Source organism: Protobothrops mucrosquamatus, unplaced genomic scaffold (assembly GCF_001527695.2).
Source record: "Protobothrops mucrosquamatus isolate PMUCROS unplaced genomic scaffold, P.Mucros_1.0 scaffold1366, whole genome shotgun sequence".
In the NCBI taxonomy this organism is placed as follows: domain Eukaryota; kingdom Metazoa; phylum Chordata; class Lepidosauria; order Squamata; family Viperidae; genus Protobothrops; species Protobothrops mucrosquamatus.
Window position 1 is genome coordinate 76,674 of NW_015387557.1, and position 17,699 is coordinate 94,372.

The 17,699-nt window shown below is 37.6% G+C and overlaps 2 protein-coding genes across 2 annotated transcripts in view; one reads left to right on the forward strand and one right to left on the reverse strand.

Moving 5' to 3' along the window:
• Nucleotides 1–4,044, forward strand: part of FGGY (FGGY carbohydrate kinase domain containing) — a 77,736-nt gene extending 73,692 nt beyond the window's left edge. Inside the window, exon 9 of the mRNA XM_015821623.1 lies at nucleotides 2,709–4,044. Within this exon, the coding sequence (XP_015677109.1) occupies nucleotides 2,709–2,790 (82 nt within the window). The 3' untranslated portion in view covers nucleotides 2,791–4,044. The remainder of the gene's footprint in view (nucleotides 1–2,708) is intronic.
• A 2,034-nt stretch (nucleotides 4,045–6,078) lies between these two features.
• LOC114922944 (E3 ubiquitin-protein ligase RNF170-like) lies at nucleotides 6,079–12,813 on the reverse strand. Its single transcript, XM_029285174.1, has 6 exons — nucleotides 12,795–12,813; nucleotides 12,132–12,199; nucleotides 11,451–11,559; nucleotides 8,279–8,352; nucleotides 6,934–7,041; nucleotides 6,079–6,557 (listed from the first exon to the last, which is right to left on the reverse strand). Exons 2-6 carry the CDS (start codon nucleotides 12,174–12,176, stop codon nucleotides 6,273–6,275), a joined length of 621 nt encoding a protein of 206 aa, XP_029141007.1. The 5' UTR covers nucleotides 12,177–12,199; nucleotides 12,795–12,813; the 3' UTR covers nucleotides 6,079–6,272.
• Nucleotides 12,814–17,699: the final 4,886 nt, after the last annotated feature.

Consider the following 17,699-nt stretch of genomic DNA (forward strand, 5'->3'; position numbering starts at 1 on the left):
TACAGGTAGTCCTCCACTTAGGATCATAATTGGTCCTGGAATCTCACTCATTCACTGAAGTGTTCATTAAGTGAGATAATGTGTGATTGCTTTGTTCAACACTGCAATCCTGGCTCTCCCAGTTTTGCTTGTAAAACGAATGCACAGGTCATTAAGCAGAGCACAGGGAGAGAGCCCAGGTCTTCTGGGCATGGTGAGGTGGTGATAAGGCACAAGCCTCCCATTATACTCAGGAGGCCAAGGCCTTGCTCCAGCAGGGAGAACAATTGCAAGAATGATGGCGTTCACTAGCATTTTTCCTTCCGGAGGGATGAGAAAATAGAAAGTTTCTACTTTTTAAAGTTTTTAGGGATCTGGGCATCCACTCCACTTCTGCAATGTTAACAGACTGTGTTTCATTTACAAAACTGCTTGAAGCTTCTGCCCTCATCCTAACCTGTGAAATTAGAAAACCAAGACTTTTGAAGAAAATTCCTGACACTTTCCTTTCTGTGATCTTTCTAACTATCCTGCCGGTATATTTTTTATTTAACATGCTTAGTTTCTTGGGTGCAAGGGATTCTGCTGCTTTTCTAAGACCAGACTACATTCTCCTTCCCTCCTGCCGAGGCTCAGCAAACTCTTTGGCTTTGCCTAAGGGGAAAAGCTATCCCAAGAAACAAATTTGGACTCCCACTAGGACTCCTAAACACCATAAATTCACAACAAGAATATCACATATTTTCAAAGGAAGAACTTAGTCCTTGTCATCTCTTTTGTAGTCTTTGATTGGAAGACAGTATTTTTGAGCTGAGGGCCCTCTGCGTTTATACATTCAGTGGTGGCCGGATGAAAGATGAGTGGTTCAAAACATCAAAATCTTCCTATAGGAGTGCAGAATATTTCTTGCTTTCAGTTTACAGGTAAAGCAGAGGATTGAACCTGAAGCGGGTTTATCAGTCTCCAACAAGATGGCAGAACATACTTAAGAGAACATTCCTTTCATGAAGTTTCTTAAGTGAATTTACTTTAGGCTCAAAGAAGGTTTCTTCAAATAGTAAACTGTAGGGAATCTTACTGAAGAAGTGCATTGGTGCCATCTGCAGGTTCACTGAAAGTTTTACATATAAAGTCTACGTAGAATACTTTGCTATTTGCAGTGAAGACTTCAGTCTGTTTACAGGTTAAGAATGTGAACACAAAATGAACTCTGGCAAAATGGATCTAGATTTAAGATGACTCAGAAAAAGTGACAGTGAAACATGGAGAATTCCAGTACTGTGATGCATTCAGATTCCTGTTGCTTTAAATCTCCTATCAGTCAGGACACCCTGACAAGTTTTCTTTTGTAGTTGGAAAATCAAAAGGAGCTAGGTCATTAGCCCCGAGGAAATAAAAGGTCATGAAGGGATGGGCCTAGATTAGATTATTTGAACCAATACTCTCTGGGTTTGACATTGCCAAGATTCTTCCCTTGTTTACACATTGGTCCCGGCACATGCTTCTATTTTTAGGAAGTGGAACAGCCTCTCTAAAGCATTCGGATTAAGTTTCCCACTGGTATTTGATATATTGCCTGCCATTTTGAAGTAAGAATTCTGAAAACACATCAGACACTCTCTGGCAATATGATAACCTGCAAGAAAACAATCCTGGTGATATTTCGGGTGGTTAACCGCAATAACTGCAGATTGTGAAATATCACTTTGCATAACTATCCAGCAGTACAGAAGAATGTATTTACCTGCTCTGTAAAGCCATAGAATTCATGACCTAGATTTTAAGTAGCTCAATTATAGTTCAGTCTCTTGATTGACCAATTCCTAGCTCACTTTAGTCTATCACTCATAACAGAAATAGTGTATGTGTGACTCTAATAGTAAGAGCCTAAGTATTAGAACCATTGAAATAAACACAGAAACCCACATTTTCCGTTTGTACTTTATAATTATATAGGACTGGATACATTAATAATATGTTAGAGGAATGGGAGCCTTTTGGTAGTTTACAAACACCTTGAATGGGGCATCAGCAGTGGAGTTTAAAAAGTCAAGATAGCATTGTAATTGTGCAGCCAAGTTCCATCTCTGTGTTTACATTGACCATGGTAGAGTCTCATTCAATAACATTGTAACACAAAAACGAAATATTTTCTTGCTATAGAATGACAATGGGTATACTTCAGAAGTTGTTCCTCCAACTGTGCTAAATAAATACAGTTGAAACAACTTATCTGTGATGATCATTTAACTACTGCAAAATTCCTGGCAGCTTCCTATTAAATTATTTTTATATAGTGTTGCATGGTTTCAGGAAAGAATGGGGAGGAGGGCAGAATTTTACTGTAGTGCCTCAATTAATAAGTGGCTAGTTTCATATTCTTTTGCAACTTTCCGGTCCAGCAGCTGCTAAACTTCTCTCCCCTTTTTATTGTCTCAAGTAGGAAATGAAATGGAATTGGACATATTACCAAGGTCCCCTCTAGAGCAAATTCAGTGGTATTTTTGGGTGTTTCGTTATTGCAACTTGTCAAAAACTTCAGGCAGATGGTCCCTATCTAACTGAATCAGAGCAGCATCACAGCAATATTGTGCTAATCCATAGGTCTTGTTTGTTTCACTGAGTTTAGCATAGAAGAGGCCTATTGCATTCTTCTTAATGTTTAGATTATAAATATTATAAATATTGTCAAATCCTTTATCTTGTTGGGCCTTATGCTTTTTCCACAGATTTTATGACAAGAAATACCAAGTGTTTCTAAAACTTGCGGAAGATCAAAGAAAATATAAATCCATCATGCAGAATGCATAGACAGCATAAAAAAGAATCATCTTTGATATCAGAGGTCTGACTGATTCCTTTGATTTTCTTGATTAGTTATTTACATTAATGAGAAGCATTGCAATAAAAATAAAAAATACTTTATAGCCTATTGAATATGAATGTAGGTATACATTCAGCATTCACACTTTTCAGAATTGTATCATCTGTTAAAAAGCTTGCAAAAATATGTACATTAAGCAAAAGTGTATAAAAAGAGATACATTAGATAAAATATGCAGAATTCATGTAATCTCCCATGCATTTTTAAAATTTGCAACCTTATATGAAAATAAAATAAACTGAAGCTTGGGAAAGCGCTAAATTAAGAAAAGTCAAAATTATAAATGTACCTTCATTGGTCAGGCTTTCCATTTAATGTCAAAAACTAAATTGCTGCTTATTATTGTTCCCTTTAATAAAATCAAGAGTCATAATATGATATTATGTGAACCAAGAGCTAGGAAGACATACCACTTAATTAATTCTGTAGAAAAAAATTGCTGCAAGAGCTACATACAATTTTACATCATATGTTTTCCAACTCATTATCAGTGTAATTTTAAATGTGTCTTAAAACACATTTGTCAGCCCTTCAATGTAGACTAAGTCAAGAAACAGAATATTGGATTCTTGTTATACAAGAATGTTGGATTCTTGATATATGCTAGAGTAACATGATGTTAAAAATCTGGTTGTGTTTTCCTTTCCATCCTTCTTATATCCAGGGTGTTAAGGCAGAATCCGTTTGAGCTTCTTTCTAATGTCCTTGTTTCATGGGTTTAGTAAATGCAGTTTGTTCAAGGTGATCTTTGTGGCTCTGCATTATTGCAGTTTTTGTTTTTATCAAAATTAATAAAGATCATTCATACATTTTTTTAGTATCTCTATTCAGTTATTTTAACTGATCGGTTTAATCTGAAATTTTCTCAATTATTCAAATCTTTTAAATATAAAAATAAAAGTTTAGATCAGATAAATTCCCCTCCTCCAGCTCATAAATTCCTAGGTTTAGCATTATTGTTATCTAGATAATGTTGTTTTTCTTTATGGTCTGTTACCTATACTTTTTTCAATCCCCTACCACAAAAGAATAATTCAGTATTTGGATAACATCTTACATTTGTTTCAAATACACTGAGTAGTCCAAAATGTATTTCAGAATATTCAGTTTGTAGCACCAGCTTGGGATAAAATGAAATAAAGTTGCATCAGAATTGGCTGATGAAGAGGAATAATAAATAATGATTACCTGAGAGTTGTACAACTATTTTATGTTTCCTTGTAGATGCTGTTTCTCAAAACTAGCCTTTCTTGCTTGGGTTTTCTAGGATAACAGTACAGGTAGTCCTCAACTTATGACAGTTCATTTAGTGACTGTTCAAAGTTACAATGGCATTGAAAAAAGTGGCTTATGACTGTTTTTCACACTTACAACCATTGCAGCATTCCTATGGTCATGTGATCAAAATTCAGATGCTTGGCAACTGACTCATATTTATGATGGTTTTAGTGTCCCGGGGTCATGTGATCACCTTTTGGGACCTTCTGACAAGCAAAGTCAATGGGGAATTCTCTGAGATAATTTTTACAAAAAACCTGATGTAATTAAAAAAGAAATAATGCAACCCTTGGAACACTGTAAAGAATAAATATATTCATAGATGTATACATATTGTATTTAGATAAAAATAGTTTCATGCATAACTAATGTATAAAAGCTTGTGTTGTGAAGTGATTCCACGAGAGTCTCAACATAAAAAGGTTGCACTGGGTTACATGTGAAGTGGACTGTGAGTGTTTTTCATTAACCATCACTTTATTTTGTTTGTATTCACATACTCCTACGATTCTTATGAAAACATCTATACTTTACCTTTATCTAGTCCAGTGGTTCTCAACCTTTTTAATGCCGCGACCCCCAACCGGTCGTAAGTCGAGGACTAAACTGGTCGTAAGTCAAGGACTAAACCGGTCGTAAGTCGAGGACTAAACCGGTCATAAGTCGAGGACTACCCAACCGGTCGTAAGTCGAGGACTTTCCCTGCACAGGAGCGCCGCGCATGCGTGGTTCCGCCCCCTGCGCCGGCCGAGGCGTAGCTGGCAAGCGGCAGAGACGGAGCAGGCCGACCACCAGCTGGCCCAGCTCAAGGGAGGTAAGGCACCCGCCGGAAAAGGGGGAAAAAATGGCGGACAGCCTTGCTTGGTGACCCCCGTGAAATGGTCGATCGACCCCAAATGGGGTTGCGACCCATAGGTTGAGAACCGCTGATCTAGTCCTTAAAATAGTTGCAAGGATATCCCCAAAACTGCATTAAGTACACATCTCGTTGAAAAGAAATAACTAAAGCTCATTGAATTAAAGTTATTTGAAAAGGTTTCTGCAACTTCACTGCTGCCATCAAATATAATTTTTCTCAGATTCTTTTGTCTGATTCATATAGTCACATTTATTCCATTACAGTGCTGCTTGTTCATATCTTGCTTTGACTCTAGATAATATAGGCAGTCCTTGACTTACAATCACCATTGTGACCAGAATTTCATTTGGTAAGCAAGGCGGTCGTTAAATGAGTCACGTCCAATTTTGCAACCTTTTCCCCCATGATTGTTCAGTGAATCACTGAAGTTCTTAAGTGAATCTGGTTTCCCCCATTGATGTTGCTTGTCAGAAGCTCACCAATGGCAATCATGTGACCCTGGGATGCTGCAACAGTCATAAATACACATCAGTTGCCAAGATCCCAGATTTTGATCATATGAACATAAGGCTGTTGTGATGGTCGTAAATGCAAGGACTGGTCATAAATCACTTTTTTCAGTGGTGTCATAACTTCAGATGGTGACTAAATGAATGGTTGTAAGTCAAGGACTACCTGTAATGATTGTTGTAGCCAGCTGTATATTCATGTTTACTAGGGATAGAAAATAAGTTTGTTTTGAACCTTGAAGTTTTGTCTTGGATAATGATACTCTAAAATATCTCTCAGTTTAGCTGTTATACAGCTGAAACCAATTCTTGAGTTTTCCAGGGTCACTAAGACAAGGCACATCATCCCCTTCTTTGCCTCCTCTGCATGGCCTGTGAAACTCCCTGCCACTTCCTCATTTTCTCAGTTTCTTCTACTTCCTAATTCCTGTGCCTGCCCCTAACTACCAGCAACAATGTCCTAATCAGGGTTATATCAGTTATTGGGTCTTCCACAAGATATCCTAAAATGTATTCTTAAAACAACAACAATGCCTGCTTAAAGATTCGGAGACCTCACTGGGTTTTAGTCCTTTATTAGCATAACAACATCTGGCCAAAATATTCTCTATCATTTGCTTACAGTTCAATGCAATACATTAGCCCTTAATCACTTTTTAAAACTAAGTCCATTATAAATCCATTATAAATGTATCATGGCCTGGTTAATTTTGACCTTTCAGAGACATTGCAGTTCCTTCCATGATGATGCCAAGGTAATATTTTATTCCCTAGAGATCATCATGTTTGTGCCTTCTGATTCCATTCGAGGGCAAATGTTTATAAAGCTAATCAAAAGTAAGATTATAACAGCTAAGTTATCAGCTGCCTGCAAGATCCCACAAAGAGGTTCAGGCTTCATTTCAAGTGGACAGGTCGAGCACATGATGGTGCCAAAAAAACAGATGACAACTCTGAAGAGAAAGATCCACACGAGACCAGCTAGCGTGAAGATTCCTCTTAGGATAACAGGGACAAGGAGGGGTATGTCATAAAGATGATCTATAAACTAAGCACAGAGATTGGGTAAGTTAGGAATCTACTACTTTACTGTTAATTTAAATTATTCTGATTTTAGGGGAAGGAATTTTATAGCTGGGAAATTGCCCATTGCTAAATTCCATGGAATAAAACTGAACAAAGCAGAATAAATAACTAGGCAGCTCTCTTTCGTCCTCCTCACTTCGTCACCCCAACAGATTGTTTTCCTTTGGCATGATAGCCGCCATATCTCCTGTTTAATGCCCCATTAAAAGAAATCACAGTTTGTGTAATCTAACTTCTCCTTAGGAGAATACCCAACACCACTTCACTCATGGAATCTTGTCAATACATACCAACTTAATGGGACCAATTTTCTTGATGTGGAAAATATTGCCACTTACAGGCTGAGGGTATCCTGAGAAGCGTTTGTTGTAAGTTCTGATGTCATAGAAAGTTCGCTTGCTTTTCTTGTCAGGCCGGTTTTCAGAACAGGTGTACAAAAAAACAACCTTGTAATAATAATTAAAAAAAACACAAGACATTTAGAATCAAGGTGTAGGCTTGTCTTCTGCTAGATAGAAAGACCCAATTAATTAATTATATGGATTTATATAGCCACCCATCTCACATATGTGACTCTACATGGCTTACAATAAAATAGATAAATACATATTATATAAAAATGAAAACACGTAACCACTAAGCATCATAAAACAACCATCAACATGGCCTGGAAATGGGCTCTATTACACATCCAGTCCCCAGACTCGGATACAAAACCAGGTTTTCAGGGTTGCTTGAAAGTCCAGCAGGGTCAAGGCTAGTCTAAGAGGAAATGAGGCTGGGCAGCTTAGCAGAAAAGGCTATCCTGTTCTCCACCTGCCAATACCGTTTAGCCAACAAGATTGCAGAACCGGACATATTGTGATTTTCTTATTCCTTCCTTGACTGCTATTTCTTTGAGCTTCTAGGTCAGAGGTCCCCAACCTTTTGGGCACCAGGGACCGGTTCCGTGGAGAGAGGTTTTTCCGCGGGCCGGAGGGTGCATGTTTTTTTGTGCTGCCTGCATCTTGCAAATGGGGCTTTACTTGTTTGTGCGGACCAGTTGCTGGCATGCCATGGACCGGTACTGGTCCACAGCCTGGGGGTTGGGGACCCATGTTCTAGGTTATATGGTTTGATCTTTGAGATTAATGTCTTCCATAGCATCCTTGCTTCTTTACACTGAGACCTTTGTGCATTTTGCTCCACAGGCAGCAGGTAAAGCTCAGTAGAGTATAAGAAGAAAAAACAAACTTATTTATTTATTAGATTTTTATCCTGCCTTTATTATTTTTATAAATAACTCAAGGTGGCGAACATACACAATACTCTTTCCTTATGACAACAACAACCCTGGGAAGTGAGCTGGGCTGAGAAAGAGACTGGCACAAAGTCACCCAGCTGGTTTTCATGCCTAAGGTGAGACTAAAACTCACAGTCTCCTGGTTTCTAGGTCAGCACTTGTATAACAACTACGCCAAAATGGCTCTTTGAAGACAACCTTTCTAAAAGAAAAAAGAAAAAAGAAAGCCCAATGCAGGTATACTGTTTAATCATTCATAGTTCTTTGATTTGACAAGCATGAAATTAGAAATGCTGATACCTATATTAGCTTAAGGAATGAAACTCTGAAATATGAGAGGGTTATTCTTGGCATTTTTCTATCTTCCTTTGTAACTTCAAGTAAAAGATGAAAACTCTTACTTCTTGCCTGCACAGTGGACAGTTGATTGCTCTTAGCCAAGACCCATGTTTCCAGTATTCAATTAGACAGCAACCTAGGAAAGGAAGACACGTCTTTGTAAACCAAAACGTTGCATAGTGGGAAAACGCCGTAGCCAACTTTGTAACTGTTTACACTGAAAGCTGCTTTCTATATTACACGATCTAACCACAAGTAGTTTCTTTGTCCAAGAAGGCAACAAAAACTCAAGTAGTTGAGGTAGCCAATACACTGAAATTTTAATTCCACATGAGCCAGTAATTAAATGGATATCCATTTGCACATTTGAAAACAGAATTAAACGTTGCTTGAAAACTTAATAGTCACGTTTTGCACTTGTTTCTTGTGTTGACATACAACAGCAAAGCAGATTTGAAGGCTGCAAAAGCAAACCTTTTTCAAGCCAGGGTATTTGTGGATTCAGACATTTCAAAATGATATTGAATCTTTCAATCATGTTTGTTGCAATTCTTTTTTTTTTTAGGCCCCCACAAGAAACATTAGTAATTAGAAATAACATTAGCCCAATATTAGTGTTCTGTGCTATTTCCTGGACATATGGTTTGAAGTACAGTTGAAATTTGAGACTTTTGGAAGATGTATAGCAATTTGTAACAATAATACAAAAGAACAATCATGACTTTTTTTTAAAAAAAAGTTATGCCCTATGATTAAAACTGTAGATAATACATTTTCAGTAAGGTATTTGTTCCACTCTTGCACCTTTTACTATAATGCCAAATATAATGAAATGTGCAGCTTTCAAAAAGAGTGAAATTTAGCTAGCCCAAAGCCTGTTTGTACTGTACTTTCCTTCTTAAAATTATAAGAAAGTGGAGGAAAATTATAAATATTCATTGGGAAGTTTGCCTATTGCTATCTATCATTGTGTGGATGTGTTGATTAACTCAAACTATTTGTATGTTCTTCAAGCTTGTACTTTGGGGAATTTGAAATAATATGGTTTATACATTTTGTAACTTTTATTCCCTACTTGGAGCATCTAATATTAGAACAAAGTAAAGAGAACAGGAAGGGATTCATGTGTGGGTGTGGTTAACTGCATGAATGCTCTTGTTTTATAGCAGAAAGTCAGATAATATCAATCTCCCTTCTTGCTTTGATAGCCAGATGTTTTCAATATACATGTGTTGCAGTAGGAAGCCCTTTATGGAACGGGGGGAGGGGGGAGAAGAAACCGCTTTAGGGAACTTCCGAGGCGCAGATCACTCACCTGGAAAAGGTCTGTCTCCTCTCTGCCACGGTTCCTGCTGCCGCTCCGATCTGAGGCCAGGGGACGCATCCACAGCTACCCGCAGCCATGGATCCGGGCTCCGGAGGCTTGGAAAAGACCTCTGCCACCTGGATCCATGGCCACAGAGCAGTTTTGCGGGCCCCCTGCAGCCCAATCCAGGCTCCAGAGGCCTTTTCCAAGCCTCCGGAGCTCAGATCCATGGCCGCAGAGTGACTTTGCGGTCCCCCAGCAGCCCAATTGTTCCACGACCATAGATCCGGGCTTTGGAGGCTTAGAAAAAGCCTCTAGAGCCCGGATTGGGCCACACGGGGACCGCAAAATCGCTCCGTGGCCATGGATCTGAGCTCCAGAGGCTTAGAAAAGGCCTCTGGAGCCCAGATCTGGCTGCGAGGGGGCCCCAAAATCACTCCGCAGCCATAGATCTGGGTGGCAGAGATCTTTTCCAGGCCTCCAGAGCCTGGATTGGACCCGGGGGGCTATGGACGCGTCTCCTGGCCTCAGATTGGAGCGGCAGCAGGAACCGTGGCAGAGAGGAGACATACCTTTTCCAGGTGAGTCCCGCACAGCAGGAAGGGAGGGGGAAGCATGAGAGCATTAAGTGAACGCTCGTAACTCACTCATGCTGGCAGCTTAGAAGGAACCGGTTCTTCCGTTCAAAAAAAGGTGCCAGAACGCTGTTCCGTGCGTTCTATGACAAAAAATGCACTGGTTTGTCAGTAGCCGTACACATTTTATAAATTAATCTTATAAACCTTTGGGTAGTTATTTTCTGTATTAAAACAGGTGCAAATCCACCACTCTGCTAGAATAAAGTTACAAGTTATTTGGTATTTTGCCAGTGTTATGTTTCAATATTGCCAGACACCACAGATCTTTTTGTCATATACATTGGTGATAAAGATACTTCCTTTTTATCAACAGTGACTTCAGTTGGCAAAAATGTGCATGCAATTTCTCAAAATATATGTAAGCATAAAATCCACAAATATCTCTCCACATGATGGAAAAGTTTGCTGAAAAAAACGGCATCCTTTTAACCCTGTAAAATGCATGTTGTGGTATTTTAAAGAGCGGACATTAAAGTGTGCTCTTTAAATTCTAGAGTGTTTTTAATTAAAAAAAATAGGAGATTTGAAATACTGTTATTTTTGTTTTTGTGCTTTTTTTCAGATGGCAGGAGGTAATTTTTTAAAATTTACCTAATTCTCAAGACAACAATGTTCATATTCTTGCTATTAAATTAGCTTAAAGCTTTGATTACCAATAGTTTTTGTTCTGTTTGATATAGCTGTTTCTGTTGGCCTTTTGCCAGCTCACAGGCTCAGTACAGTACTCCTGGCCTGAAAACCATAAGTTTCCTGTTTAATTGTCCACAAGACTCCCTGAGTATTGCAAAACTTTATAATGTGTCTGTGGTACTATACAATAGCTGAGGTAAAAGGGTTGCTTCATTTATTTTTTTCATAATAAAGATAGTGATGGGTGTATGCACTTTTACAATAGATATCAGGATACCAAATTTGAATATGTTAGTGTGAATATATTCAGAGATAGACAGTGCTTTTTTTGAAAGAAAAAAAAAAGGTGCCAGAACTCACACACATCATACAACCCGCCTTGTCTACCCTACAAGGTCCCATCCAAAAAAGGTGTCGGAACTCTGTTCTGGCCGTTCTATGACAAAAAAAGCCCTGGATCACCAACAAATGTTATGATTTATTTCATGGAAACTTTGGCCCGTATCAGCTATCTTTTGCATAGTTCCATCCACAAATGGGCACTTGTTTTGCAAAATGTATGTGCTCTCTACTGTTTAATTTTATAATTTCATGTAATGTTAAGGTTACTGTAGTCTTGCAAAATAAAATTTATGAGAAAATGTAGCCCAATTAACTTGCCACAAAAGAAATGTCCACAGTTGGTTTCTACAGGGAGATTAGCAGTTTGGAGACAGATAGGACAACTCAAATCACTGGGGTAGCATTGCTGCCACCGTTGAAGACGTTCCTAAAAGAAAAAAAAATGCTATGTTTAAAGATATTCCAGTTAATTCCAGAAATGCTTCAGAAGCTTTACTATTTGTATATTGATCCTAGAAAACTCTGGAAAAATAGTACAGTCACAATGCTTAACAAAATGCTTACTAGTTTCACATATGTCTGAAACTGCCATAGTAGTTGATGTATCACTATGGGTTTCCTTTGAAAACGCTTATCTAAGCACCATTTTTTTTTAAAAAAAAAGTGGTAGGATGGAAAAGAAGTGGAATAGCATATTAAAAGCAATCCCTTTAATACATGAAAACTTGATTAATGGAGTCATTCTGTTTTTATAAATTCAGCATATCATATATCAAGCCTCTGTTTGGAAAAGTAATCCTACTTCTTGTTTTTGAAGTTTCATCTCTTACCAGGAACCACATGTTTCTAATTAAGCTCCCATAAAATTCTGGGTTCAGGGATATTCAATTCTTCCGGAGGATAAATAATGGGAAGTTTGAAACTTTCTTGATACCTACAATTTTTGCACACATCTTTTGGATTTTATATTATATAGCTTAAAAGATTTTGTAAACTTACTATTCTGGAGGATGAAGGAACACAATTCTTTTCCAAGGAACTCATTTCTTGTCTTTAAATTGAGAACTCTATAAAATAAGTAAGACTTGATATAATTTTGATAATATAGGCTGTCGATGAGTCAGATTTGGTTAAATAGATGTACTCCCTATAAATACCGGAGGTTTTTCCCCTCCACTATAAAAATGACAATCAGTGGCATTTTGGCAAAGGGTATTAAGAATGGAGTCTCTGAAGTGCTTACAGCATATTTTTTATATACCTGCCATCCTCAATAGGGCTGATCTCAAGCAGAGAAAGAAATGTGCTATTAGTTGATAGCAAGAGTATATTTCCAAATAAATATTTTTTTCAGAACGTAGTAGTATATAACTAATTTTATTCTCACTGAAGTTAAAGCATATTGACCGAAGTCATTTATTTGTTTTATCAAATTTAGATATCGCCCATCTCACTATTTAAATTTTAAATTATAATTTCAAAATTATATAGCCTTGGATTAGGCAAAACTGGAAACCTAGATGTGATCACAATCTTGATTTCTATTTTTTAATAGTTCATATAACTAACCAGAAGTGACTGTATTAGAAATATTTTTTTTCATTTAAAGTTATTTCCAGACTGAAGGAATAACTTGTTAGAATCCATCATTGGTTAACTAACCTGATATATTGTTGGAGACAGTTCACTCTTTTAACTGTGTAATCCAAACAGAATCTGGAGAGTTCTTTTTAAGCAACATAACACAAGGTCTGTGGACATTTACAGTTCCCGATCAGCAGACAGATCGGGTCAAAAAAAGCTGCTTCCTTATCTTTGACCCGAGACCCCATTTGTAGTTTTAAGTGACAGCTGGTTTAAAAAAAGCATCAGAGCTGGGCTCTGTTTATTTTGAGCTAAGTCCAGCATCTCAGATGAGTTATAAAAAGAAATTGGTGTTACACAGAGTTAATGATTCATTGAGGCATTTGCATGCCACTTGAAAAATCTCTCTATCTCTCCTCAAAGACTTAAGTCGGCAGACTGATCTTCACACACACTCTATCTCTCTGTACAAATGCTTTTGAGTCAGTCTTGACTTCTGATGACTACCTAAACTAGTCCCTGCAGTTTTCTTGGCAAGATTTTTGGAAGTGGTTTGCCATTGCTTCCTTCCTAGGGCTGAGATGTGGTGGCCGGCCCAAGATCACCCAGTTGGCTTTGTGCCTAAGACAAAACTAGAACTCACAGTCTTTTGACTTTTAGCTTTTCACCACTATATCACACTGGCACTCACATGTCTATGTACACACATCTGCGCTCTCACACACATGTACATACATAGATAAAACTAAAACTGTCTTGCCATTATTTCTGGTTTAGAGGCTATTAAATTAACAAAACAAGTAACACTAAAAAAGCATATATTCTGCTTAAAGTTTGAATTTAAGGTTCAGTCTTGTTTTCTCTTTAGTCAACTAGAGATCTAGAGAGGAAGTTTTCAGATATCAAGCATATAAAATACTTTAATAGACCAGTTATTAGAAATTGTGGTGCAGATTTATTTATTTATTTAGACCCAACATTCCCCATTCAGCATGCAATCATAACAAGAGCAAGCCTTGACTCTAAGATTTACAATGTAAGAAAGTAAGAATACATTGTGTGCTTACATAGGATTAAAGAATACTGAGACAGGAAAAGAAAGAATAACTGAAGGCCAAATATGTATATGTCTTTCTTCCTGCCATATGATAGTACAGGAGAATGGCTATTGAATGACAGGTGGAGAAGTGACAAAATCAAGTTCTATAATTATGGTTATAGTTTAGTTATGCATGTATCTGTTATACAGAAGAATTCAAACCTCAGTAAGAGTTCAACACTGGTTGGAAAAGGTGGTCCTGACAATTCCTGGGAGTTGAGCCATGTGGGGCTTCATAGATCATGACCAACATGTTGAATGGGACCTGGGAGCAGATGAGTGGCCAGTACATAAATCAAAGCACTGGGGGTTACACTGTTAAACTTATTATCTGAGCCAACTTTGGCTTCTGAGTTATCTTCAAAGGCAGCCCCATGTATAGTGAATTTCAGTAACCTAATTGTAAAGTGAAGAGGGCATGAGTTATTCTCATAACAGTTTTTCACTCCAAAAAGTCTTAGAATTGGCATACCAATCAAATCTTGGTAAAGAGCTCTCTGGCCATGGCCTGTATCTACTGCTCAATAGAACATGCAAATCCAAGAGGACCTCAAATCACAGATCTGCTGTTCTTTGCTCACTACTGTTAAGAACACCCCGGTTTTAAATGTGTGTCAACAGATCTATGAAGTACTCAACTTTTGTTCCTCTTCTATTGCAGCTTTTTGTATTGTAACTCATACTGTACAAGATCTCTCAATCCTCAGAGATGTTTTTGGGTAGCATACAATGAGGAAGGATCAACCTACTTTCTGTAAGCTGAAACAGCTCACCTTTGGATACAGCTTACTACACCCTAATGTAAATAAAAATTGCATAAAGTTCAGCTAAGTTTAATTTTTAAGTTGTGTTCATTTTTTCTGTATGATTTCAGGGAAGAATTTAGCAGAGAATGTGGATAAGACTTCCAGCACTTAAACTAAAATTGAAATTAATATTAAATATCTTTTTCAAAATGCTCTATCTTTACTTTCTGATGTCAAGAAAGAAAGAAAAAATATTTTCATACTTAAATGACAATCTCCCTTTCCCACCTTTTATCTTATGCAAAAGAAAATACAAAAAAAATTAGATTTAAAATTTAAATTCACATCATCTTAGTTACTTACCTGGTCCCAGAAGAGGCACACAAGGAATTATGTATGACTAAACTTTAGTAGATGCCTTGGGACAACTTTTAAAAAAAAATATCTTCTGATCTTCTCTCTAGGTTAGGGTGACAGAAGAGTGTTGTGATAGAAGGTCACAGCCCATACTTTATTAAGGCGGGCCATTTATTTTAGTTAATAATTAACATGTTTGACTAATGTCAAGGTTTTGTAGGATTTCCAAATACTTGTGGAAGCCTTTATTCCTCATATTTATAAGAATTAAATAATTAAAACTATGATTTAGTGATTTCAGAGATTCCAGATCTTGAGATATTAAATTAGGAACTATGTACATGTCCATCTTTAGACATATTTGCAAATCTAATAAGAAAGCATGCTATCAAGTAAGTGTTGAAAGGAGGAAAATAGAACTTAAAATAATTGCATAATTATAAAGTGGAGGTGTAGTTCATTCCCCTTGCCGAGGGAGTCAGAATACACATAAAAACAGATAGAAAGAATACTTGCAGGGGAAGATTATTGCTGGAATAGAATCCATGCACTTTATTAATGTTGATTTGAACACCATAGAGTAATATCTGGCAACCTACTTCTGATGATTCCTAGGATGGATGAAATGGACCATGTATGACCTACCTTCAGGTGGGTCTATGTAGCTTCAGAATGATTTTAGAGTCATCAGCAACCAAAGATAGAGATAAGAAATCAACTTGTTCTTCAACCTTCTGAAGGGCTCAGTTAAGTATAGACATGTGTGAAAAATGTAGTCTTCAAACTGAGAGTTTGCACAACCTGTTGTTTTGTGCACCAACCCCTCCAAACGACAGACAGTGATTAATTCTACTAGAAACCAGATCTGTCTGGTCTATCCATTCATTCTAAAGCCTCTGATTTTAGCTAGCTTCCTTGAGCTCCTCAATTGGGATAGAACAAAGCAGAGTTTTATAAACTGCCTGAGGCATTGTGTGAACAATTACAGTGCTTTGCTCACCCCTAGTCCTCCTGAGAAGTTTCAGAGTTCTATCCCAGGAACAAAAGCTAAATCTGTTATTCATGTTGTATGGGGGGGGGGGGGAACACATCCTGGTGGGGCAAAATCCCTCCTGTCAAAAGTATCCAACAAAGCTAAAAAGATTAGATATGGGTTGGTTCTTTTTTATTACATTATCAAATAAAATAAAAAAGAACCAATCCATATCTAATATGTTAAGTCAGCAAGACAAATTGAAACAGATGAGCAGAGAGGTGCTTTGGTTCAATGAAATTTTGAGAGAAGCAGCTCAAAACAAGTTCACAAAGCAATCAACCATCTTGCTGCTAAGGATGAAGGTTATAGCTCTGTTGTTTTGCTTCAGTGTGCTTCATAGGCCCTCTGGAGCCTCTTCAAATATTTGCACAGATTGGAAGAAACTTTGATGCAAGGGCACCTGTGGAAAAATCTCTTCCAGGTTTTTTTGCAAACGCTGAAAGTTTATGAGGGGTCTTCACACCATGTCCTCCTTCACAACTTCCTCTTACTATCTTTTGGCACTTCAAAAGTGGAGGAGGTGCAAAACGACACTTTTCTCCTCACAGCCTTTTTGGTGTTTACAGATGCTAAAATTGTAGCTCTGAATAGTGCCTTGGCTTCTCTTTCGATTACACTTTACAACAAACTATGACAGAACAGATGTGATTACTACAGAACTGATACTTTATCATTCTACGCAAACCTGTCAGAACAGATATCTATGGTGAATACACATGCATATATATAGGGGTGTGTGTGTGTGTATATATATACACATATCCAAGGAATACAAAAAAAATCAAGCCCCTTAGATAATTTATTATAAACATTAAAAGTTCAAGTTGGTTGTCATTTTCTTCTAAACATTTCCTGACTTGATTGACATATGACTTTTGAATATTCCTAAGTACAGTATTATTATTAATAAAATTCATACTGCGATTGGCTTACAGGGCCTGTAATATACCCACACAACTATTACAGGGCCTGTAATATACCCACACAACTAATAAACACATGTGAACATTTGAAAGGATATCAAATAGACTCCTGCAAATCTAGGTGTTTGCCCATTCACAAAATGATTGCTATAGAGAGATGTAAGCAGATACACTACACCAGGGCTTTTCAACCTTTTCACCGATTGTACCACTTTTAGGATATGGCAATATTCGAGTACCACGTAGCAAGGTGTCAAAAACTTGATGACTAAACAAAAAACTGTTCAAAGTTGCAATTGCACTGAAATGACTTATGACCATTTTTCACACTTATGACCATTGCAGCATCCCCAGGGTCATGTGATTTATATTTGGATGCTTAGCAACTGATTCATATTTATGACAGTCACAATATCCCAGGGTCATGTGATTCCCTTTTGCAACCTTTTGACAAGCAAAGTCAATGGCAGGGCTGCTGGTGGCCAAGTGCTAAGGTGGGACTTCCTTTCCTCCCTCCTTCCCTGCCTCCCTTTCTCATTCCCATCTCCTTCTGAAGGAAGAATTTGACCCCCCCCCCTATTTTCCCTCTTCCATATATTTATCAAACAAGGAAAAGCCTCCAGAGACAGAAAAGACCAGCCGCTGAGTGAACTAGCTTAAAAAGGTGCATTCCCCTTTAAGAATTAGCTACTTGCTAGAAAGGAAAGTTAAGGAGCCAGCAGCTGGCACTTAAGGAAGAAAAAAAAATGTAGTAAGTACTGGCTGTTAGCTAAGGCAGCCTCCCCAAATGGCTCCATTCATTAAGTAAAGGAATGCTACAGG

What these genes read in the sequence shown, in the direction of transcription:
- LOC114922944 (XM_029285174.1), bottom strand. Translation starts at nt 12,176, where the DNA reads ATGAGTTCCTTGGAAAAGAATTGTGTTCCTTCATCCTCCAGAATA. An exon ending in TTCCTTCATCCTCCAGAATA is followed by an intron (nt 11,560 to 12,131) that starts GTAAGTTTACAA and finishes TTTTTCTTTTAG; the next exon opens with GAACGTCTTCAACGGTGGCA. An exon ending in TCTCAGGATACCCTCAGCCT is followed by an intron (nt 6,558 to 6,933) that starts GTAAGTGGCAAT and finishes CTCTGTGCTTAG; the next exon opens with TTTATAGATCATCTTTATGA.